Source organism: Zophobas morio, unplaced genomic scaffold (genome assembly GCF_036711695.1).
Source record: "Zophobas morio isolate AGI-343-1 ecotype UQ-CSIRO unplaced genomic scaffold, CSIRO_AGI_Zmor_V1 ptg000024l, whole genome shotgun sequence".
Classification (NCBI taxonomy): Eukaryota; Metazoa; Arthropoda; class Insecta; order Coleoptera; family Tenebrionidae; genus Zophobas; species Zophobas morio.
In genome coordinates, this window is record NW_026972129.1 from 14,710,083 (window position 1) to 14,735,535 (window position 25,453).

The window sequence follows — 25,453 nt, forward strand, 5'->3', positions numbered from 1 at the left end:
TAAGTGGTTTTACGACGAACCGTTACGGGCAGATTGAACAAGATGTATGCCGGTCGAGACGAGAACTCAAACTGCAGCAATGTTGGAAAAACAACTAAAACAGATGGCGGCTATGTTTGCGAAAATGAACGAAAAAATGGATGCAAGCAACAAAAAAATGAACGAGAAAATTAGGGCAAGAATGGTAAAAATGGACGCAAGAGTGGAAACAATGGACGAAAAAATAAAAGAAGTTGAGAAATCAGTGCAGGAATATATGGAAGATCGAATAAAAATTATAGAAGATAGAACAGAAGACAAAATGAACAAATTTGAAAAGATAATAAAAATTACAGCTACCACTGGTTCATGTAACGTGACGTCGTTTTCCAGAACAATTCAACCAGCCACCTATCATGGCCAGACACCGTGGTCATGGTATAAAATACAGTTCGAGGCAGCAGCGACGGCGAATCTTTGGGAAGAAGAACAGAAAGCTACAGCCTTGCTGATAGTTCTGCGAGGTGCAGCGGTAGAGATACTTCAAACCTTATCTGAGGAAGATATAAGCAAATATAGTGTTTTAACGACTGCTCTAGAACTGCGATTTGGGGATAAACATCTAAAGGAAGTTCTTGCCACCCGATTAAAGACAAGAACACAAAAAGTTGGAGAATCTCTACAAGAATTTGCAACAGATGTCAAAAAATGGTACTTCTACCATATTCCAATGCACCACCGACTATTCAAGAGAGGCTTGTGACAGAAACCTTCGTAGATGGCATTCGCGACTTTGAAGTTAAGAAGGTCTTACAATTATCAACGTGTCAGACATCATCTGATACCTTGATTCGTGCACTGGAAGTGGAGGCGGCGTACAGTTCTTCAAAAACGTGCTACAAAGTCAGGGTAACAGAAACAGGCAAAGAAGAAAACAACAAGATAGATAATCTGCTAAAAAAATTCTCACAACAAATCATAAATGGCCTAGTTCAAAGACGAGAGAATGGTGCGCCTCATGGAGTATTATAGATGTGGGCTTCAGAGATACCTCAAACATAATTGTCGTGCTCGATCACCAGAAAAAGCACACACGGAAATCTTACCGATATATAAAAGAAGCCAGTACGCTAGGGAATGAGTTCGTTGCTGATAATAAGGCCGCCAGCCAAGTGAAAATAAGAAGTTTCACCAGAGGTTTCAACTATACCGGGAAAGATTTATGAAAATCCAGCAGCAATCACTATCGATATTGGCGCTGAGGTATTAATTGTACGTAAAGGACTCGTGGGAGCTGAAGATGTAGAAACTAAACCCGAAACGACCAGATTGTAAACTGTAACTGGAGAGTCGACGCCGATCTCGTGGCAAGCATGGAAGATGACTTTATTTTGAGAATGGATTTGATTAGCGGCCATGAATTGACTATTGATTCAGTGAGGGACGTCCTACGTTTTGGAAATGAAGAGTTCAAGCTGAATCAGCGTTGTATTGAAACGAAGCCTGCAAGATTGATCGCTTATCAGAACTGCAAACACTGCGACGAGATTGAGCAGTCGAAAGTACGGTTCAACCGCAGGAAGAAAGCAGTTGCAGAAGATAATAAATGGACTGCAGCTCGGTGTAGACCAGGAGGAAGACGAGGATAATGGGCCGCTCGTCAGACGGAAAGAAGATGAGATAGAACGACCTGGCTCGTCGAAAATATCAGACGAGTCACCTTCTTTCAAGGCCTTATGGGCTCAAAGGGACTCCTTGCATGTTGAGAACGGATTGCTTAATCGAGCCTGGGAAAGTCGGGATGGAAGGCATGTCACTATGCAGTTGGTGGTTCCGGTCACCAGGATCAAGGAAGTACTTCGGGAGATGCACAGTGGGAGTTCTGGTGCTCATTTTGGAATCAACAAGACGCTTTCCAAAATTAGGGAGAGATTCTATTGGGTCTGTTGTCGGCAAGACGTCGAGAGCTGGTGCAAGAAGTGTACGACCTGCGCGGCGGTTAAAAGGCCTAAGATTAAGGCGAGAGGGCAGTGGCTACCACAGAACGTCGGCTCACCAATAGGAATATTGGAAGAACTGTAGGAGAAGTGGCGAGTGCCCGAAGAAAGGAACAAGGACACGAAGAAGGTCAAAGGTTACGACGATGGCTTACAGGAGAAGCTGCCGAGCATTTACAAAATGCTGCACTACCAGAATAGAGTGGCGACTGAGAATGAAGACACGTTACGACCTTTGGGACAACTCAGTAGGGTTCCAGGCGGGAAATTTGGTATGGATTTATAACCCCCGGAGAAGGAATGATTGTTGCCCAAAGTTGTCATCACTCATCAGACTGGGAATGTCCCTATACTGTGGTGACGAGGATCAACGATATCGTCTAGAGAATTCAACGAGGGCCGAAGACGAAAATGAAAATCATACGTTTAGACCGCCTCATGAGGCACAACAGCAGCGCCGTTGACGTTTCTGATCGAAACGATCAGAACTAAGGAGGGGGCAATGTTATGAAATACGACGCTTTCTGGTCTGTATGCCGATGATGACTCATCATCAATTACAGCGACAGAGTAAAAATTTAAAAAAGTAAAATAAACATGCTCAAGTGATTATTACCTAGCTTGAAGTACAATGCCTTGACAGAATATGTCGTTTTTAAGAGTGTGGGCACGAAATGACAGTTTCAATTTTAAAATATTTTAGGTTATATGACTGGTTTTCAGAAGGTACCAAATACAAGGTTGGTATCATTTCTCACATGTCATCATTTTTAAGATAAGACGCAAATGGTTCGCCTCAAGAATATTTCGTATATTTTAGCGTCTTGAAAAAGCGGTAAATAAACTGCCAAACTGTTGACGTAGAAGACATCTCTTCTTCTTCTTTTTATGTCCACGTGTCCCGAAATACAAAAAACAATATAATGAATAATGGACGAGAATAAAACCAGAGAACATAGAGAAGCGCCATAGTTTAAATCAAATGACGGTTGAGGACTTCTCAATTTATGTTGGTAGCAGTGTTTGTTTGTAACTAGGAATAAAAGTAACTAGAAGAAATGTCATAATATTTTTAACGACGCGTTTTATTTTCGACAAATTGACACTAGATTTACCAGAATATTACAAGCTGCTTACTGTTTCCTTCACTTTCATTTAGGTCACACGAATTACAATTATAGTGAAGCAAGGTTTTTATTGGCATCGACTATTTAAATTTGGCGCTTGCCTTTGGCGGTTGAGGACTCCAATGTCAATAAGGGTGGTTTTGCAAAATCAGCCTCTATGTCACTTCTCTATGTTCTCTGATAAAACTATTAACTGAAAGTTGATATATAATTTTATTCTTCGATAATATAATCTACTGGTTCATGCCTTAAAACATAGAATTGGAGCATAATTTGATACCCGTATCTCTTACCAATCATTCACAGCGTCAACCTATTTTAGTGACGCAGTTATTCCGAATCATTTTTATTGTACGTACCGCCACTGAAAAAGGAATACCATATCTGTGCTTCTTTCTAACTTGACATCGTTCTCAGTCGTGTCCACACTCTTAAAAACAACATATTCTGTTAAGGTATTCTACTACACAGACAAGAGTCTATAAATAAGATTACATAAAATATTATCGGCATAAAATAAATATACGTTACCCACGTTATCACTTAGTGATAATAATTTTACCGAGTGCTTAGTATTAGCAATGACACAACAACAATAGCAGTTAGTACCAGATCCTGCAGACCAATTGCATACCATTTATCCGGCGCTGCTGTGTCACGGTCACTTTAATAACCGGTTCATTTTAAACACCGATTCATCGTTTATAAAAAAAGTGCACTAAACATTTCATAACAGCAGAATATAATTCAACAATGAGTTATGCTTGTCTAATTGTTACTGCCATAGTAGTGATTATCTTGTTAAAACTTGTGAATAAAATTAGGAACTTGTTTAAAATTCCTGCCGTCCCGTACTTGGAAGAAACGTGGTGGGGTCCTCGAGATAAATCCGAAGAAGACGACTCCATCAAACCATTTACAATAAATATATCTGACGAGGTACTGTTTTACTATTATTATAAAAATTCACTAAACTATTTTACAACAGGTGATCGAAGATCTTCAGCACCGTTTGAAAAAGGCAAGACCATTTATACCACCCTTAGAAGGAATTCAGCAACAGTATGGCCTCAATACGAATCTTCTCAACAAAATTGTTGAATTTTGGCGCACTGAATACAATTGGAAGGAACGTGAAACCTTCCTCAACAAATTTCCGCAGTTTGTGGTCAGTGTTCAAGGTCTGCGACTTCACTACATCCACGTAAAACCGGAAAATCCAGAGGGACGTAAGGTTCTACCGCTATTGTTGTTGCATGGATGGCCGGGATCAGTCCGGGAATTTTATGATATTATTCCAATGTTGACAACTCCACGACCTGGATGTAACTTTGTTTTTGAAGTTATAGCCCCATCGCTTCCAGGATACGGGTTCTCAGAAGCTGCGGTACGACCTGGGCTGGGAGCTATTCAAGCGGCCCTGCTTTTCAAAAATCTGATGATAAAATTGGGTTTTCCTAAGTTTTATATTCAAGGAGGCGATTGGGGGGCCATTATTATTCACCACATGGGAACTCTTTTCCCGGAACAAATTCTTGGGCTTCATTCGAATATGTGTTCCGTTAATTCTCTAAAATCAAACATTAAGCTTTTCTTCTACAGTTTTTGGCCAACGTTGCTGGTATCTCCAGAACATGTTCATAAAATCTACCCTAGGTTGGCAAAACTAGCAAACTTGGTACTTGAGACTGGTTATATGCATTTGCAAGCAACTAAACCAGATACTGTTGGTGAGACTGCTTTTACGACACATGTAACAGAACAATACTTTCAAGAGTTTCAGGGGTTGCTCTGAATGATTCACCAGTTGGATTGGCGGCTTACATTATAGAAAAATTTATTACCTGGACAAATCCAGCATGGAAAGAATTGGAAGATGGGGGTTTAACAAAAAAATATACCTACACTGCTCTTTTGGACAACGTCATGATATATTGGATTACTAATTCAATTACAACCTCCATGAGACTTTATGCGGAAACTATGAGTGCAGCAAATAGAACATTGCAAGTGGACAGGTACGCCACTAATGTTGGGAAACTACATTTGTTGCATTAATATTTAATTTTTTTGTAGTATACCAGTCACCGTACCAACAGCTGCTGCACGATTTACATACGACCTGACGTATTCACCCACAGTTTTATTGAAAGAAAAGTTTCAGAACATTGTCCATGCATCAGATTACGACGCTGGACATTTTGCAGCTTTTGAAGAACCTAAAATATTGTCCGACGATATTTTCACAGCTGTTGAAAAAATGGAACTTTTTCATAAAAATCAACACAGTAGTTAATTCTTTGTGCCATTTGAAACATTAATTTTTATGTATCCCAAATTACATTAAATTTCCTTATAATATACTGCCTACCTGCTTATGCAGTGGTCAAGTTTCTAAGTATTCAAGTATTTCTTTGTAATTCTTATTTTAAGAAGCAAATAAAAACCAATAAAACGTGTTATTAGTATTATTCGTCACCATGTCGAATCCACATGGTAAATTTTTGCGATAGAGAACAATACGTTATACCTTAGATAAAAAAAAATCGGACGAATACGTGTCGAAAATGACATAAATAATAATAAAACATGTTTTAATATGGAACCCAAACCACCCATTTGGACCACGATCATTCGGTTTAACCGCAAAAATACAAATGGGTACCATGACTTTTAACGATATCATACCATGACAAATAAGTAAACACATAACTTACTCGAGGGAAAAGCCACCTTTATTAAAAAAATGCTAATTTTCAATGTTGTTAATACACAATCAAAAATTGTCTTTCCAACCAAACTCCCTGAAAGTAAGCAAACTAAACACCAAAAAAATTACCAAATGGTACAATTGATAATTTTACAATTTTCGGTTTCAAGTTTACAAGACAGGGTTAATCTTATTGTTTGTAATTTTGCAAAATTTCATATTTACTTTACAGTCTTAAAACCTAATGTTTTCTGAAGAAATCAAGTTGCCGCACAGTTAAATTAAATGGCTAATAATAATTAATAGATAACATTAGTTTACAGCGGTTTTGTGCGAAAACATTGGAATAATGTTTTTAATTTATACTTTAGCGCTAATTTCAAAACTATTTACACATCACGTCAGGATTTTGAGATGTTCACAGAGAAATATTGCGCAGTCCCATTTTGAAAAAAAAAAAATCAATAACGTAGGTAATAATCAGCCATATTTTAGGATTTATGGGGATTGGCAGAATGCCACCTTTAGGTTGGTAGTTTAGGCGTTTGGAGTATTGCATTGTAATTCTGACTCAACTTGTTTTAACAACGATATCTAAAGTTTGTATGGATTTTATCTGAGTTGTTATATTATACACACTTCATAACTTTTCATTCGAGATTTGAAATTGATCTCGACGAGGATAATTTCAACAATAGCTAAACGAACGAGCTGAAGTTCATTGCTGAATTGGAACAATCTAGTAATTATCTCATTATTTTTCTAAATCCTGTTCCGACCTGGGGTACCTACTATGGACGTGGATGATGCCGTCAAATAAGTATATAACATCCGAAAACTGAAGAAAACTCAATCGCCTTAATCAGAGCCATCGATCCCGTAACCGTGATCTATGATTTGGACAGTCTTTTTTTTCGTATGTAAATTTGTCGCCAGCAGCATCGTAATGACTTAAATATTACATCCAATTACTTTAATAACGATTTCTGCTTTTTTTCTTTGTAGATTTAAATTTGTGATATCCAAATTTTTGTATCGATTTGATTTCATTTTTTGAAAGCTGGATAGGTTTTCACAGCTGGAAAATAAGTTCCTTCTAGCTTATTTCAACAACTTTTCCCTCTGTAAACTGGAGTACCTACTAACAATTTGTCCTCCAAACTTTGCACTTTTACACTTTTCCAATAGTCCACTTTGTTGACGATCAGAGTTCAAGGCAGGATGGTTGAGTTAATAAATATCAACATGTTTACTGAAAAATTAAAAATTGGGCATTTGAAACTCTTTTTCTAATTACGGTCCAACAGTAATCCCCTAATATGTTTCCATCACATCAGCTTGGTATTAAATTTTTAAAAAACTGTAGAAACTGGATAATATTTTTATAATATGGAGATACTAGACAATGACATAAACATTTTAGCTTATTTACAGTATTCATCTATCCTAACTTAAAAATTTAAAAAAGTAAAATAAACATGCTCAAGTTATTATTACCTAGCTTGAATGACCATGAAATTTTTCAAATTTCTCAATTGCAGTAAAAATGTCCTTAGCAAACAAATCTGGCTGCTGAAATGCTGCAAAATGACCACCACTGTAGTCAGCTAAATGCAGTAAATTGGGATAAAGTTCTGGCAACATTCCATCCGAAGCGTATAAATCATATCTGAAGCGTACACATGCACTAGGAACTTGAACTGGCATTCTAAAAAAATACATATAAAAGTATTTAACTATACAACTTAACCCGATGTTTGAATAACTACTTTGATAACCATTGCCGTTCACCTTTCAAATAAATATAAAACCAAATATTTAGCGAGCCGAAAAAGAATAAACACCTTCTCCTTCAATCTTAAATCCATTACAGTATTTTTAAACACCTTTTATTTTGTATTTTGCGTAATACATTTTTTTTATATACTTACTGCTTTAATTTAGAATTTTACCAAAGTCATCATTACAACGAAAATGGAATATGTGCCAGCTATCTTGATAAGTGTATACAAATATTCTTCAGAGTCTATAAAAAATTCTCAGATAAGGAAAATAAAAGACGCGTACACGATTCCTTTGTACCAGACGGTCTGGGTAGTAACAAAAAATCGAATTTGTTTATGTAAACGTTGACTGTAGTAAATTACAAATGTTGTAGATTGATAGATTGGAAACGAAACAGAAAACGAGGACCAAACGAGTGCTCCCTAAACAGAAAAAGTTTGCAACCGATGGCTGATTTTTGTAACTTTATCATAATCTACAAAGCTGTAACTTCCCAATTTAAGTTACCACTGGCCTAGTTAATTATGCTGATGCGCATTATTCTGCCCTCGTACTGGATCGACCGATCAAATGTCCACAAACCCGATCGGGTTCTGTTTTACGATTGTATTCGTTTCTGCCTTGTCCACGCGCTCAATTCAGCAACCAAGCATCCCTTAAGTTAAACATCCCGAACATCGGAAACCCCATCCAATAGGAATGGTTAGATTAATCCCATTTACTCTGGGATTCCCCCAAATCATGTGGCGCCATCCAGGAATGTCACCAAAAACCCTCTGCTTTGGTATGTTTTATACATAAATAAGGGCACATAATTCTGTCACTTTGTTTTAACCCGTTTTAACCGAGCTTAATGTTTAGGGGTTTCACAGGTCCGGGACCTAAGGGACAATTTTTTGACAGCCGGTGGTTTGATGTTTTTAATTGTTGCCGACATGCTAGTTCTTCTAGAAGGCCGGACAAACTTCACAGCCTACTAAAGAAGTTTTTTTTTATCATATTATCTTGATCACTTGGTATTTACAATTTTGTTATGGATTTAAGATTTATAAAAGTTATAAAATTATGTCAGTGTTTCTTTTCATTTTGGTCGCTGTATGTTACTATTAAAGTTATATTAATATTACCTACTAACTCCTAGTGTTAAATAATTTTTTTTACTGAACGTCTCGGCATAAAGTCTCATGGCAGTGGGCATAGAACCCGTTATCCAGTAAACCATAACATTGTCCAAAAGATCGGCATAATTATAGTGATCTCTCAGACCACCATCTTCACGACTTTTGTAAGTGAAATTGGTTCCCGTAACGAATTTTTCAAGAATATAAGCTGCCAATCCCACCGGGGAATCCCGCAAAGAAACTCCTGAAATTTAGATACAACTTTTCTCAACATTTTTGTTTCTTTTGCAACCAATACTTGCCTAATGTATCTGGTTTTGTCGTTTGAACATGGAAGTAGCCGCTTTCTTCCAACTTAAAAGAAAAATAATGTGTTAGAGGGTAAACTCTTTCAACATGGTCCTGTCTAGTAAACCAAGTGGGATACACAGCACCAACTAATGTTTTCAAAACTGCCAGAGGAGTATATACTACACACATATTTGAGTGAAAACCCAACACAGATTCAGGATACAAAACCGACATCTGATGCAATATAATGGCACCGAAATCGCCTCCTTGTACGTAATATTTTTCAAAGCCTAAACGTTTCATCAGATTTTTAAAAATAACGGCCATTTGAGGAGCGCCTAAACCAGGACGCACAGCTGCTTGAGAAAAACCATAGCCGGGTATGGACGGTACTATGACTTCAAATACGAAATTTTTATCTGGACTAGGTGTCGTTAAAAGGGGTATCAGTTGGAAAAATTCCCTTATCGATCCGGGCCATCCATGTAAAAGTAGTAACGGCATGACTTTCTTGTTAGGGGATTCTGGTTTAACGTGTATAAAGTGAATATTAATGCCTTGGATGTTGGTCGTATACTGAGGATAGCTATTGAATATTTTTTCGCGTTCTTTCCAGTCGTACTTTGTTTTCCAAAAGAGGACAATTTCCTTTAGCAAATTCGTGTTCATCCCGTATTGTTGCTGCGTTCCTTCCAAAGGAGGGGTGAAAGTTCTAGCATGATTTAGCCTGTATTTCAGATCTTGTAAGACCTTAAAAAAAAGAAATGGGTTTCATTAAACACTCATATGGTATGATGACTTGAAAAAAATTAGGTGTAGGTAAAAAATCAAAAAAGATTCATAAACCACAAGTATAGGAGAATCTTGTTTTACAAAATTTAAATAACATGATGATTAGAGAAATTTTTGTTAGCGTTTCACCATCTACACGATCTTCCTAAAATGCACGTGACATTGACAACAATCGTCCAATAATTTCAGAGATTATTTGTCTAAAAAATCGGCATAGACAGACAGACGGAAACTCTTGGGTCATGAAATGTCGAGAAAACGTAGTCATTCGTCTATTTTAGTTTTAAATGATGGGTTTGTGAAAAAATAGATTACGTGTTATTTCGGAAGTCTCATCTGGACTCCAAAGAGAAAATTTTGAGTTATTTTTTTTAACTGAACGTGGACATACACACATACGTGAACCACAAAAACTACTCTAAACAGAATGGATTAGCAACTTTTTAAATTAAAAAATTATTAAATAAAAACCACGTTTAACAGTAAATAGTTAAAAATTGTATATTTTTTTAGTTTGACCTAAAGAAATTATTCTGTGAAAATTAAACTACTACTGTATCTATTTGCTGTTTTATTTACTTCTTACTCTTATTAGAAATGAATATGATTTGATGAAATTTAAGCAAATCTGCAATTTGATTTAGGAGTATTAAGTAAGTAAATTACAAACCTCGTTAGAAACGTTAATTCGAAATGTATAAATCGTTTCATCTATCTTGGAAAAATTTCCATCACCCCACCATGTCTCGTTCAACTTTGGGGCCAGCCCTGGTGTTATCAGTTTATTAATTTGGTAACTTATCAAAAGAATAACTACACCACAAGACACAACAATCTTCCATAAAACACCCATATTTATGTTGTAATAATACTCAAGCCCAAGTGAGCTCTATTGTTGATTTTGCATGCCTAACTGTACGATGATTATAATTATCAGAATTTTATGTTTTTCTAATCGGCACGTGGTAACAATTTAAATAAACTAAAGCAAAAAAAATGGGATAAATAAATCCTCAGTTGACAAAAAATAATCTGGTGACCATGAATTTTTTTTTAACGTGATGTTCGCATTTAATCTGTATTTGACTGAAACTCATGAATATTGTTTATTGTTTATTGTTACTTAATTGCCAATAGAAAAATCCAAATAGGCAGTTTACAAAGTAATTTAGACCTAAACTAATGAGACATAGTTAATAAAAATTAATCTAATTTAAACAATGCAGATTGTACCTTAAAAACAAACAGAAATAATAAAACTCAATAAATATGATTAATTAGGATAACATTTTTCTAAAGAGATTCAAATTACAATTAAATATATCGATAGATGAAGGTAAGTCATTAGTTAGTCTTGCAATTCTCATACAAGGAGAGTGAAATCCATAATTAGTTCTTTGAAGCTCAATAGAAAATAAATCATTACTTCTAGTATTATAGTTAGGAACTCGAAAGTTAAAAAAAGTAATTAAAATTGGACAATCAAACTGATTATGCAAAATTTTATAACCGTAAATTAATATAAATTTATTCCTACGAAATTCAAGTGATTCCAATCCTAGCAACTGAAGGCGGTCCTCATAAGAATATTTATTTTTGTCTATTTTAAGTTTAAATAAAATGAAATTAACCAACGTTCTTTGTATATTTTCAGTACGCTCAACTCCATTTCTGTAATATGGATTCCAAATGACACAGCCATATTCAAGAATAGACTAATGATTACCATTACATTATTGAAATGTTTACACTGCCTTTTTATAAATCCAGTTAGTCTATACGCTCTTTTTATGATACTATCTATATGAAAATTATATTTAAGTCGAGAATCCAAAATAATGCCTAGGTCCGAAATGGTTGTAACTCTTAAGACTGATGTTACCAATATAATACTGATATTCAAGGGGATGTATTATCCATGCGAAAGTTATACTTTTACACTTATTTATATTTAATGACATGTCGTTATGCTTACACCAACTATTTAATGAATCAATGTCTTTTTGAAAATTAATAATATCATTATTGTTCGTTATTTCTAAAAAGAGTTTTAAATCATCTGCAAATAATAAACACTTTGAATATTTGAAGCAATGAACAATACCATTTATAAATAAGAGAAATAAGATAGGGCCTAAGTGACTCCCTTGGGGAACATCGGATGTTACCTGGATTTCTTTTGAAAGAAAACCCTTAAGATTGATTTTTTGGGTACGACCAATTAAGTATGAAGTTAACCATTTAAAAATATTTCCGATTACACTGTATTTCGTTAGTTTTGTTAATAATAATTTAATGTTTACCCGATCAAACGCCTTGGAGAAATCGGCTTATACGGCATCAACTTGATTACCACGTTCCAGCGCTTTGATAATATAGTTAGCATAAACTAGATATAGATTTAAATAATGGCAAAATATAAGACATTTTCCATTTATGAGGGCAAATACCACTTTTTAAAGATGACTGAAAGTATAAATAAATTTCATGGCCTACTAGAGGGCTTTTTCTTCTATCATACTGTGTAGTAGATTTAGTACAGTGCACAAGTTAAGCATTAATTTTTATATTTGAAGAATAATTGCACTTTTGATAAACTGATCTAAAGAAGCACAATGCAGAAAAATGGTTAGGTTAGTTTAAATTGATAGTGATTATTCTAAAGTATGTACTAAATTTTCATATCAATCATCAGTCGTAGTCTGCCTAACAATATAACCAACAGGCGAGCAGACAGACAGACAGACAGACGACACAATGAAATTATAAAATGACCCTGTTACAATATTTCGCCAGTTTAGGCTAAAAAACAAAAACTTAAAAGCTCCTTGGGAGGTCTAGATGTTTATCACTAAATATCTTTATCTAAAAAAAGACGCGAATAAATTTCAAGGCAATAATCAACAAATTATCATAAATGTTTATTATTGCCACGCAAGCAGAAAACTTGTTCTTCACGTTTTCTGCTTGGTGTGTTGCGTTTTTCAATGTTATCTCAAGTCACACGTTATCGGAACCCTTGAATTAGCAGTAGCAACGGTTGTTGCAGGAGAACACAACTCGTTCGACACCGGTACTGGTTTTGAGACATAACCAATACCATACCCACATTTCCCGTCCTGCTGGCACGGTGTTTGCAGCGGAACAGTAGTGAATTACATTATAAATCATTGTATCAGTGAGTTAGTTTGTAAATAGAATTTGAGAAAATTGATTACACTAAACTTCAGTCATGGGTGCTTTAGTGAAATTCATTGTTTTAATTATTGCTTTGGCGGTAGGCAATGTTATTTACAAAATTAATCAACACCCGCCGGTAACAGTGCCTCCAGAGAAATGGTGGGGTCCTGGAGAACCACCATCCAAGGAAGATAAAAGTATTGTTCCTTTTAAAATCAGTGTTAGCAATACGGTAAGAATTTAGTTTTAAGTTACACTTGTGTTTTAAATTACCAAGTACTTTTATTATGTAAGATCTTATTAACTGTATGTTACGCATAATGATTTTAAATCATTAGCCAAAAGTCAAGGTCGTCAAATTAATTTTTAGCATAACAGTGAGAAGGATATTTTTAGAACATAGTTTTAACACAGGTTTTAACATGCTTTTGTGTACTTTATTACCAGAACCATTAACCATTAATTATTAATTTATTACACACCTTAGAAATTTTTTAATCATGAAATGAGTTTTTTTTATATTCAGCAGATGGAACGTTGTATTGAAGTCCAGATCTTATCAGTCGATAAAATAATAAGGTCAAAGTTTGGATTTTTACAGAACTGTAGGTGATATGAAGAAAACTGTGAACTGCAAGCTATCATAATTTTAATTATATATGGTTTATTATTCGTAATTTTTCTGACAAAATGATAACGTAGTCGATGTTTTTCTGAACCTTAAATTATATGTTTCAATATTAACACATATGGGTAATCTAGTCAGCGGAAATTTAAACTCTTATTTTCTCATATATGTTTACTTTTACCCTTTAATCACCATTACTTTTAAGTATTAAGATAAAAAGTGGCCCATGCGGGGATCGAACCCGCGAGCTTCGTGTTATTAGTCCTACGCTCTAACCAACTGTTCCTCTTACATTAATATAAAATGTTGTTAAAGAGTGTTGACGGACTGATAAACCATGAGTACAGAAATATGTTATTTTATAAAATTTAGGTAGCACTTACTATGCAAAATTTTGAGCTGACGTCATTAAATTGTTAGTGAGGATGATCAGATAAATTTTGATCAGCGTTTTAACATTGACATGATGTTCCTAAAGTATTTTATTTATATATATGTAACATATAACTACCAGACCGATTGTCGTCAAATTTTGTATTAGAAATATCGTTGGTAAAGGTAACCAAAATTTGCCTCATCATTCCGACCACAATGTGATGCGACATCCCCTCAAATTTTTTCATAGTAAATGGGATTTAAATTTTATAAAATAACATACTTCTGTACTTATGAATTTATCTTGAGATTTTTCCCGCATTTTATACTAATATAAGCAAAATAGGTAAAATCCTCTCCTGATTTAAAATCTTTGAAATAATACTATAACTATTGATTTGAAAAATGGTTTTCATTAAAAAAATGTTTTAAATTTTATTCTATTCTATAATATGCTTTAAAAATTAAGATTTCTAATTAAAAAATATAAATAACGCTACATCAGTGTCAGTGATAAGCAAAAATGTTTTTGATTTGTCAGCATTTTTTATCAGATCTGATTATAATGTGGAAACTTTATAGAAACTGCTGACTTTTCTAGTACAGCGGCAGGAAAATTCAGAAAACGAAATGTACAACCATTTTTAAAATTTGAAACAAATTTTATAATTTAGGTAAGAGTAGATCCAAAAAAAGATGTCTGACTACTTACGTTTAAAACACTTACTTTCTTATGCATTCATTATATGTACTCATTTTAAGCCAATTGTCAAAAATACTTATCCAAAATTTTCAATTTTTCCAGGTTTTAGAGGACTTGCAAAACCGACTAAAATCTGCTCGTGATTTTGTCCCTCCCCTCGAAGGCGTTCAACAACAGTATGGCATAAACACAAAGCTGTTAAAAACCGTCGTTGATTTTTGGTTAACAAAGTATGATTGGCGCGAACGGGAAAAATTCCTCAACCAATATCCTCAATTTAAAACAAAAATACAAGGTCTAGACATCCATTATCTCCACGTAAAGCCTAAGAACGTGCCCAGCGATGTAAAAGTCCTACCTCTTCTTCTTCTTCATGGTTGGCCTGGTACAGTGAGGGAATTTTATGAAATCATTCCTTTGTTAACGACTGTACAAAAGGACAAGAATTTCGTTTTCGAAGTAATTGCTCCTTCGCTTCCTGGATATGGATTTTCTCAAGCAGCTGCAAAACCAGGTCTAGGAGCCAGCAAAGTTGCTGTTGTGTTTAAGAATTTGATGAAACGATTGGGCTATGAGAAATATTATGTGCAAGGAGGCGACTGGGGTTCCTCTATCGGGTCATCGATGGCCTTATTCTTTCCAGAACATGTTAAAGGGATACACTTAAATATGTGTATGTCTAATAGTCTTTTGTCAAAAATGAAGTTACTGGCAGGTAGTGTGTGGCCAAGTTTGGTTGTCGACGAGAAACATAAACATAAGCTTTATCCTCTTGGTGACTATATATCGAATGCTCTCTTGGAATTTGGATATATGCACCTCCAAGCAACTAAACCGGATACAGTTGGTAAGATTTTTCATGGGGAATGATATCATGATATTTTGATAATTTTAATTTCTTCATTCTTTATTAATAATGTGAAAGTAGACGCCACGTGACCATATATATAATTTTTAGGTGTCGGTCTTAACGATTCACCAGTCGGATTGGCAGCTTACATATTAGAGAAATTCACCACTTGGACCGATCCCGCGTGGAAAAACAGGGCCGACGGTGGTTTACTAGAAAAGTACACATACGCCAAGCTTTTAGACAACGTGATGATTTATTGGATAACAAATTCAATTACAACGTCTATGAGGTTGTACTCTGAAACGATAAACAAAGAAGAAAATGCCTTTGAAGAAATGTAATCTGCCACATATCATTTTCTTTTCTTGTTGCAATATAATTGTTTTGTAGGGGTCCTATTCAAGTTCCTGCCGCATGCGCCCTTTTCGATAAAGAAATTATATATCAACCAAGAACAATACTTCAAGATAAATATCCAAAACTAGTTCAAGCTAACGAGTACGATGGAGGACATTTTGCAGCGTTTGAAGTTCCTGAGACTCTCGCCAAAGACATTTGGCTTGCTGTTACGAAAATTGAGGATTTGCCGCCACCAAAATAACATGGTTGTAGCAGTAGAATTTTTAGAGGTTGGTGGGCAAGCGCTAAAACTAGCGTGTTAAGACTGAAGTGAATTGTTTTTGTTATGTTTTGTTATAAATTTGTATTTGCTTATTATTTTTCTGACATGTCATTATTTTTGTTAATTCTGGGTCCTAAACTTTGAGTGTTTTGTTAACTGTTGTGTAAATAGAAATGTCATCCGCAAGGCTACAATTTTTACATGATTTCAATACAACGTATAAAATTAATAACAGCTTTTTACTGTTGTGAAGAGATCTACTACGTGTTGAGCAACAAGATTTAACAATGTCAGCTTAAGCGTAATAATCATCATATTTTGATTATCATTTGCTATTTATGAATGTTTTAAGAATCATCAGTTATTTTTTTAAAGAAATACGTTGTATATTGGTATCAGATCACTCAAGATTTGTAAAATCTATGTGTTCTGTACAAAATTTACATTTCTTTTAGTTACACCTGCTATCTATATCTTGGAGAAAGGCGTATAAATTTCTTAATTTCTTGTGGACGCCATGGTATACTATTTCCCTATATTTTAAGATTTTTTTATTTAAAAAGTTCTATGAAGCTGATAACCTGAAAATGGTTTCTATTGTTCTAATTTTCTACATAAGACATTCATCGGCGAGAATTAATTTGTGATTTTCTATTTTAATTACACTCATTATCCATTAGCATTTTTTGTGACAACACTATGACCGTCAGCTTGAATATTAAAATGGCATTTTTTATGTAGCCAAGGATTATAATTAGTTCAAGGTTCAAGGTAATATGGTAGTAAGTATTTTATATACAAAATAAAACTAAATAAAAAAAAATTATTCTATTCAACAACTGCAAGATTTAATAATAAATTATTGAAATTAATTCCATATATTGATATTCGAAATGGTGTATTATTCTGAAAATTTTCCACATTATTTAGTAAGTACATTCTTTATTAAATACTCAGTTCTTCGACAATTGCTCCTGACACTCTGCGGCACTATAATTCCTCCAACCTCCAAAGCGTTTTACTGTGAAAAGTTTTCCCCCAGAATCCGTCAACAAGGAGGTGAAAAACCTGAAACCATGGGCAGTATATTCGTCTGGATTAGCAATAAGCTTTAAAAAGTAGCAATATTTCCAGAAGTGGTTGATTTTTCACAGCTTGGTCGGTGTAATTTGGACGCATTACAGTTAATTATCAAGTTAGAATAATTCTCATTAGGAAGTAATTACCACATAATTTAGCTGTCCATTTTGATAATTATCTTGATATACAACATAACCTCTTAATTAAATTAATTAATTATAGGAGTACCTATATTTTTTAATCATTTTTACTACGGAACAGGTCCCATTATAAAAAAAAATCAAGCTAAGCAGGAAATTTGAAAGGTAGGTATGTTTTAAACAGTATTTTAAAATAAAAATAAAAGTTTTCAAGAACGAACTAACTATATATAATATATATATTTAAATTTCGAGACAATGGAAATACATAAAACGAAACAAAAACATGCAAATTAACCCATTTTTTCACTAATTTCATTAACTCAATGAATAATATTTGCATACATACATAAGTTTTATGAACACGTCACTTCGAAGTATGAGAGAAATGCCGATTCGTTTTGATAATAATTTTATAGAAAAATGTGATGTCAGTTATGCAGTAGTACCATCTGCACAACTCATCTCCGAACCAAATCTTTTTCGTTTCAGTTTTGATCACACGGTACCAACTATAAACAGTTAAATAAACATACTATCGACAAGATCAAAGCAACTCTTGCTAGGAGAGGAAAGGACGTGCTAGGAGTTTATAGAAGTATCGTATGTCAAAAATTCGATACAAAATTTATTGTATTTCACGGACGAGGGAAGTTCTGTCTAAATAACTTTGGAGCAATTTTTTCAATTAAGGGACGCGTCTGATTTAGTTTTGTCCTGTCTTAATTGCATGAGGATCAGGGGTTGAATTTAGAAAATACGCTACATATGATACTTATATCGCTTAAAAAAAATATTGTTACGATGAACAGGTGATTAAAATCGGCGTGGGTTAAACTCAACATGTATTTCTTAATAACTCAGATTTACACCAGAGGATACAACGACTCCGCCCCCGGAGTGAAACGGATTAGTATTACTGCGCTGTGTGCGATAAGAGTTATTCAAGTGCGGGTTTAGAGACTACACAAGGACTATTTGACTGATATTAAACTTAGATATTACAGGATTTAACCCTACCCTGGTTAACAGTTTCTACCATTTTTAATTTTTTTAAAATAGACATCAACATATCGATAAAAGAGAAAGATATAATAAAGAGAATATGGAGCAATAATAAATTTCAGGGCGCTCTATTCGAAAAAATTGAAATATGTAATTTAATTACATATAAAATTTAATTTAACGAAGTACACATGTACCTCTCTTTATCTCTCTAAAAAATATTGCAAAACAGATCTTAAAAATAACACTATTGCGATTTGTTTTGTGAACCCTAGCATTGGTAAAAAATTCAAGAAAAATATAAATAACGTTACATCATATCGGAAGTTCAAGAATAAATTAAAATTAAAATTACAAAGTCTAAGAAGATCCGATGGGTTCCCGAGGTTTCTGGTATTTACATGACGTCACGTCACCCAGGCAGCGTTCGCTTAAAGACAAACCTCGAGCGGATTACCGGAAGTCTCAATTGCGGCGTCCAGAAAACGCTCGAAGCGGCGTTCGCAAAAGAAAGGGCTGGACGCGGGAGTCGCGATGGACTCCAGAAAGATTTTGGTTGGAAACATCGAGAAGGGAATATGAGTTTAAATGGGGGCCACCTTCGGGAAGGAGATTATTCAGTCAAGGAGTCCACCGAGTGAGCGAATTCATTCAAGTGAACCACGAAGTTATTCTGTACATAATCGCTGTAACAGTCGTGTAATTCGAGTTATTAAAAATAAATTGTTGAGGTTTATCTACGACGATTTAATTCACCGAACATTGTAACACTAGTGTCAGAAGTGGGACTTGAGATTAATAACTGGTTTTACGACGACTTCCGGGCAGATTGGACAAGAATTCTGAAGAATTATGCCTGTCGTGTCGAGCTCAAGCTGCGAAAAGATCATGCCTATGCTCGCAGAAATGGGCGCAAGAATGGAAAAAATGGATGCAAGAGGAGAAAAATTTAACGCAAAAATGGTAAATATGGACAAAAAAATGGACGCAAGAATGGAAAGAATGCGTGCAAGCGTGGAAGAAATTAACCAAAAAATGAATGCAGCAATAGAGGAGATGATCGAAAAAATGGACGCAAGAATGAAAAAGATGGACGAAAAAATAGACAAGCAAAAGATGACATAATCACCAGCCTAAGTGAAAAATTCGAAAAGAAAGTGGAAGCAAACAAGAATGAAATAAAAGAAATCAGAGGAGAAATGAAGGACGTAAAAACAAATCTGGAAAATATGGAAAATATTCTCGGACGAAATGTGATGTCAAGGAAAACACCATGGAAGATCGAATGAAAATTATAGAAGATCGAATGAAGAAATTTGAAATGTTAATGAAAAATACAGCGACGACTGGTTCAGGTTATGTGACGTCGACCCCCAGCACGATTAAACCACCCACTTATGATGGTCAGAGACCTCGGTCATCGTACAAAAAGCAGTTTGAGGCAGCAGCGACAGCGAATCTGTGGGAAGAAGAACAAAAAGCTATAGCCTTGGTAATAGCGTTGCGAGATGCAGCGCTAGATACTCCAAACTGTGTCTGAAGAAGATAGAAACAGATATAATGCCCTAACTGCTGGTCTGGAACTTCGATTTGGGGATGAACATCTGAGACAGGTTTTTGCAGCTCAAGTGAAGACAAGAACCCAGAAAGTTGGAGAGTCCCTTCAAGAATTTGAAGCAGATGTCAAGAGAATAGTCTTGCATACACCGACGCACCACCAACTTTTCAGGAGACGCTTGCGATAGAAACCTTCGTAAATGGCATTCGCGACGGTGAAGTTAAGAGGGTCCTACAACTATCAAGGTACCAGACAACATCGGAGGCCTTGATTCGTGCACTACAAGTGGAGGCGGCGTACAATTCTTCAAGAACCTGGCACAAAGTCAGAATAGCAGAATTAGATGAAGAGAAGAATGACAAGGTGGAAAAGCTGTTGGAAAAATTGTCGGAAAAATTCTCGCAGCGCACAATAGATGGGCTATCTCAAGGATTAGAGAATGGTGTGCCTCGGAAGAGAAACCTAGAGTGCTATAGATATGGGCGCCAGGGACATCTCAAACGCGATTGTCGTGCTTGATCACCAGCTCCGAGGAGAAGCACACGACAGAAACCTCCTCAAAGAAATAGTCAGGAAAACTAAAAACAGCCAGTACTTTGGGGGATGTGCTGGCTGCCTTGAATAAGGCCCCCAAGGAAGTGAAGATAGGAAGTTTCATCAGAGGCAGTAGTCTAACTATACCGGGGAAAATTAATGGAATGCCCGCAGCAATCACAATCGATACTGGCGCTGAGGTATCAACTATACGTCGAGGGTTCGTGAGAGCTAAACACCTAGCGACTTCATCCAAAACAATCAGATTGAAGGCAGTCACTGGAGAGTCGGCGCCAGTCATGGGTCAGGCAGAAGTAGAAATCTACATTGGTCAGGTGAAGATAAGATATCGCGCTTTCATGGCTGGCATCGAAGATGACTTCATTCTGGGAATGGATTTGATTAGCCGCCATGGATTGACGGTCGATCCAGTGGAGAAAGTCCTACGTCTTGGCAGTGAAGAGTATTGAATCCAAGCCTGTAAGATTGATCGCGTGCCAGAATGTGAAAGTCAGAGAGAATGCAGAGACGATTGTTCCAGTTAGAGCAGAAATCGAACCCGGATTTGCCCTTGGCATTATTCAACCACCACGCAGCCCCAAGAAGAATCTCATGATTGCTAGGGCTTTAATCAATAACAACCCAAAACGACATACCTGTACGCGTCGCAAATGTTTTTCCCAAACCCAGGACCATCAAGGGTGGGGAGGTTCTTGCTGCCTGTGAACTAGCCACCAATATACAAACTACAGACTGCAAAAATCCAATAAATAGTAGTAGTGCCTGAATACTCATGGACCGTATTGTACGTAATGTCGATGAGAATCGTCAAGACAAGTCAAAATATACTTCAGAACTCATAAAATTCAACCAAAGTAAAATTTTTAGCTAAAAGCTAATTTCTTGAATCTACAAACGCCAGATTGTGAAAAATTAACCCAATCGTTTCCTTTTCACAAAATAGGTCTTAGTGTTTTCCAACAAATATTGTTTAGTTGAGAGATCTGACCATTCTCTTGTTCCGGAAGATTCTTATCATCCTGCTCTTTTAATTAGCTTAACATTTAACTACACGAAACTTTTTCATTTTGATGTAAATGATCAAGTGAAAAGTTTTAAGTTCAAGAAAGCTAATTTTCAACACTTGTACAGTTTATTACTTTCGACTGACTGGTCATATCTTACTAGCATAAACGATGTCAATACTGTTTGCTCTGAACTTTATGATATTTTAAACAATGCTTTTAAGGAAACAGTTCCAACTCATAAATACATAGGTAGACGTCACAGGCGTTATCCTTGGTTCAACGGAGTAATATTGTTTCATCTCCGTAAAAAATCTTCAGCGTTCAAAAATTATAAAAAATATAAGTCTTCCTATTATCGTCATCTGTATGAGGAATATCGAAGAACCACTAACAATCTTATTAATCAAAGCTACATGAGTTATTTGCGGAACATTGAACTATCTCTTTCTAAAGATCCTAAAAAATTCTGGCCATTTGTTCAAAGTAAAAGAGGTACTTCTAGAATTCCAGGTACAATGAATTATAACAACACAGAAATCAATTGTCCCAAATTGATCGTTGACACATTTAGCGATTATTTCAACTCGGTATACGCAGCTTCAATAAGCCAGAATTAACGCATGTTAAAACAACTGGTGTTTCCTTAATTTATATATCAGAGAGGGAGATCCTAGACGCGCTAAAACATTCCAAAAATTCGTTAACTATGGGATTTGATGGGATTCCATCATTTCTCCTCTGAGATTGTGCTCACATATTTCTAACACCGTTGCATCATTTATTTAATTTAATTCTCAGTAGCGCAACTTTTCCGGACGTTTGGAAGAAAGCTTTAATTTGTCCAATTCTCAAGAAAGGAAATCCAGCCGAAGTCACAAATTATCGTCCTATCTCCTTATTAAGCAACTTTTCTAAAGGGTTTGAATCGATTATATTCAAGAGTATTTATTGCAAGGTCAAGCAGTGCATTACGCCTCATCAGCATGATTTCATGAAAAATCGCTCCACCCTACCAATTTAGCATGTTTTACTCAATGCATCTCTGAAGCTATCGATCAAAAACAACAAGTTGATGCCATATATTTGGATTTCCAAAAAGCCTTTACTCAAATTGATCATTTCGTTCTAATGCAGAAATTGTGTCATTATGGATTTTCGAACTGTTTACTTGACTTGTTTAAATTCTATTTACTTGGTCGTGAACAGTATGTTAAATATCGTGGTTTTATATCTAAGGTTATTAGACCAACTTCTGGAGTACTGCAAGGGTCCAATTTAGGCCCATTTTTGTTTTTGTTATTTATTAACGACATTGTGGACACGATTCCTTCGGAGAAATTGCTATTTGCAGACGATGTAAAAATATTTCAAATTATACGCTCTAATGCTCTATCGACGACTGCATGATTCTTCAAGCCAGCTTAATAGCTATTAGAAATTGGTGCATAAAAAATCGACTCTTCCTTAACATTTGCAAATGCTGCAGCGTTACGTATACTTGAAAAGTGGTTCCAGAGATTTTTTCATATGCTATTAACGACACAACGTAGCGATTCATTTAAAGATTTAGGAGTTTTGTTTGATACAAAATTTACTTTCATAGATCACATCAACGATATTGTCGCGAAGGCTTTCAAAAATTATGGGTTTATTTATAGCAACTGCAGACAGTTTTTCGAAATTGGAACTTGACGTACCCTTTTCTTTTCATTAGTGAGGTCAAAACTTGACTATGTTGCGTTAGTTTGGTCACCTATATATCAGGTACATATTCAGCACTTAGAATCGGTACAAAGGACATTTTTAAAATTTCTCTCATATCGAATTGATGGTGTCTATCCTGTTCGAGGTATAGATTAGTCCCTATTATTATCTAGGTTCGACTTCTTGTCTCTTGCATCACGTAGAAGGATTATCGCATTAAAGTTTCTGTTCAGTTTGGTTAATAACAATATCGATTGTAATTACTTACTTAGTAAGCTGAACTTCCTTGTACCAAGAAGTAACTCAAGGCAATCCCTCATATTTTATTGTCAAAGGAATAGAACTAATGCGTCAGTTAAGTCGCCAATTAACTTCATGTGCGAATTATATAACAAAATATCTGGAAGCTGTGATCTACATGCCGATTCATTTCACAAAATAAAAAAGTGTTTGTTGGAGTGTTCGTTAGAATAATGTTGGAATTTTTAGTTTAGTTTGATGCCTTGTGCGAATGATTATTTTGTTTTTTAATTTTGTAGTTTTAGGGTATATTTTGCTGTTTCCCTGTAACTGGGTGTATTACCTGTTGGGAATAAATATATTATTATTATTGTATTATTATTGTAAGTCTATTCTGCATACCTCTCGCAAGTACATATTTATTTAATTTTCAGTTGATAAAAAAAATTAATTTAACAGGAAGTGTAAGAAATACTTTACCTGTTTGTACCTGGTGACAAAAACGTCAAGATCTAGAACAGTTTTTATACCAGGAATTAAAAGTAGTTCTCTTTTTTTGTACAGTAAACTTATTTGACATACACCTTGTAAGACTTTTATGACTTAAGCGGTTTAAGCCGAATCACCCTTATAAGTCAAACTGGCTATTGTATAACTTAACTCAGTTCACAGTTTCATTACGGCAACAATGGACAGTAATAATCCTTGCGGTCCAGGTCCATAAAACTTACAATAACTAGTTTGACTTATACGGGTGATTTGGCTTAAACCTGCTTTGAGTCATACATGTTTTACAAGATGTATGTCAAATGAATTTACTGTTGTGTTTTCCGTAATTTTTAATAAACAATCGGCCTGAGGAATTGTTCATATTTTAAAAATCTCTCTAATGAAAACCTTTCTTTAACATTATCTTTTGAAGTTCAAACACTGAATAATATAACGAAAGATACTTGACAATAAATACAGAAAATGAAGTACCTACAGATGATTTTTTTTTTTACGAAAAAAAACTAGAAAACTAGCACTAAATTTAAGAAAAACTCTAACCAAATTTAAAAGTACCTTAAAACGAATACAGTTTTACAATTAGAATCTTTGTAGCAAATTTCATGTAATATTTATGGAGTCATTGAACTTTATACCCTTACGAAGATATATTGACGATTTGTTTCTTATAAATGCCTTGTTTTGTATGATTTGTTGATTATAAATAGATATAGGAATAGATCAGGAATATGTATATCCATTTTTGATGATCCCAAAAAGTTTTATTTATACATATATACATGCACACGCAGTGTTGGGGACAGATACTTTTAAAAGTATCTAGATACAGATATAGATATAGATATATGGAAGATAAAAGTATCTAGATACAGATTGTTTTCGATTTTTTCGAAATGTATGTAGATACAGATACAAGAAAACATATACTTTTTGCAGCTTTGGCGAATAAAATAACTGAAAACATGTTTATGTATTTTTTTATGTATTGTTTAATGATTTTTTTAAAATTAACAACATTTCGCACGTATTGTCACATAAATTATTTCTTCTTGGTGTCAGAATTTGGTTTCCGCTACTAAACCCGTTCCACAGGTGCAGAAGAAGGGATTGTGGTATTAAATTTAAAAAATAAACATTTTACTGTAGCATAGTTATTCAAGACTGAAAAATCTTTTCTTTTTTCCTGCAAATAGACCATCGCTTCGCTGTTTGATGTGTCGCAAATTGTGCAATATTTATTACGTACGCTTAAAAAGAATATTTTTTTTGTTTTTATTCCCATACTACAGTGTCCAAATTGTGTTTGAGTATATCTAATAATTATCTCCAGCATTAAAATTAATATTTCAAAAGAATACGGGAAATGATTATTCTGTTGTCGGCAACCTGTCATAAATTATTATTCTTCAATATCGGCTTACGATATTTTTATGACCATGTCCGGTAATCGTCTATCCCGGTGCGGCAGGTATATACATTTTAGGAAGAATG

General features: G+C 34.9%; 4 protein-coding genes and 1 long non-coding RNA gene across 6 annotated transcripts; 3 read left to right on the top strand and 2 right to left on the bottom strand.

Moving 5' to 3' along the window:
• Window positions 1–1,352: 1,352 nt before the first annotated feature.
• Window positions 1,353–2,870, top strand: LOC135135614 (uncharacterized). Its single transcript, XM_064064706.1, has 3 exons — window positions 1,353–1,541; window positions 1,597–2,716; window positions 2,797–2,870. Exons 1-2 carry the CDS (start codon window positions 1,353–1,355, stop codon window positions 2,059–2,061), a joined length of 654 nt encoding a protein of 217 aa, XP_063920776.1. The 3' UTR covers window positions 2,062–2,716; window positions 2,797–2,870.
• Window positions 2,871–3,043: 173 nt separating this feature from the next.
• LOC135134800 (uncharacterized) lies at window positions 3,044–3,719 on the bottom strand. Of its 2 annotated transcripts, none has more exons than XR_010281383.1 (2): window positions 3,635–3,719; window positions 3,044–3,582 (listed from the first exon to the last, which is right to left on the bottom strand). It is a non-coding gene; the product is annotated as an uncharacterized LOC135134800 (long non-coding RNA). The 2 variants fall into 2 exon arrangements; XR_010281384.1 differs by having other exon boundaries at window positions 3,639–3,715.
• Window positions 3,675–5,561, top strand: LOC135134798 (juvenile hormone epoxide hydrolase 2-like). The gene is made up of 4 exons (XM_064063630.1): window positions 3,675–4,042; window positions 4,092–4,833; window positions 4,887–5,121; window positions 5,180–5,561. Exons 1-4 carry the CDS (start codon window positions 3,857–3,859, stop codon window positions 5,397–5,399), a joined length of 1,383 nt encoding a protein of 460 aa, XP_063919700.1. The 5' UTR covers window positions 3,675–3,856; the 3' UTR covers window positions 5,400–5,561.
• A 1,645-nt stretch (window positions 5,562–7,206) lies between these two features.
• Window positions 7,207–10,705, bottom strand: LOC135135068 (juvenile hormone epoxide hydrolase 2-like). Its single transcript, XM_064064014.1, has 4 exons — window positions 10,473–10,705; window positions 9,022–9,760; window positions 8,726–8,963; window positions 7,207–7,521 (listed from the first exon to the last, which is right to left on the bottom strand). The coding sequence occupies exons 1-4, from the start codon at window positions 10,653–10,655 to the stop codon at window positions 7,311–7,313; spliced, it is 1,371 nt and encodes a 456-aa protein (XP_063920084.1). The 5' UTR covers window positions 10,656–10,705; the 3' UTR covers window positions 7,207–7,310.
• Window positions 10,706–12,819: 2,114 nt separating this feature from the next.
• Window positions 12,820–16,395, top strand: LOC135134878 (juvenile hormone epoxide hydrolase 1-like). The gene is made up of 4 exons (XM_064063748.1): window positions 12,820–13,214; window positions 14,791–15,535; window positions 15,647–15,878; window positions 15,932–16,395. Exons 1-4 carry the CDS (start codon window positions 13,035–13,037, stop codon window positions 16,140–16,142), a joined length of 1,368 nt encoding a protein of 455 aa, XP_063919818.1. The 5' UTR covers window positions 12,820–13,034; the 3' UTR covers window positions 16,143–16,395.
• Window positions 16,396–25,453: the final 9,058 nt, after the last annotated feature.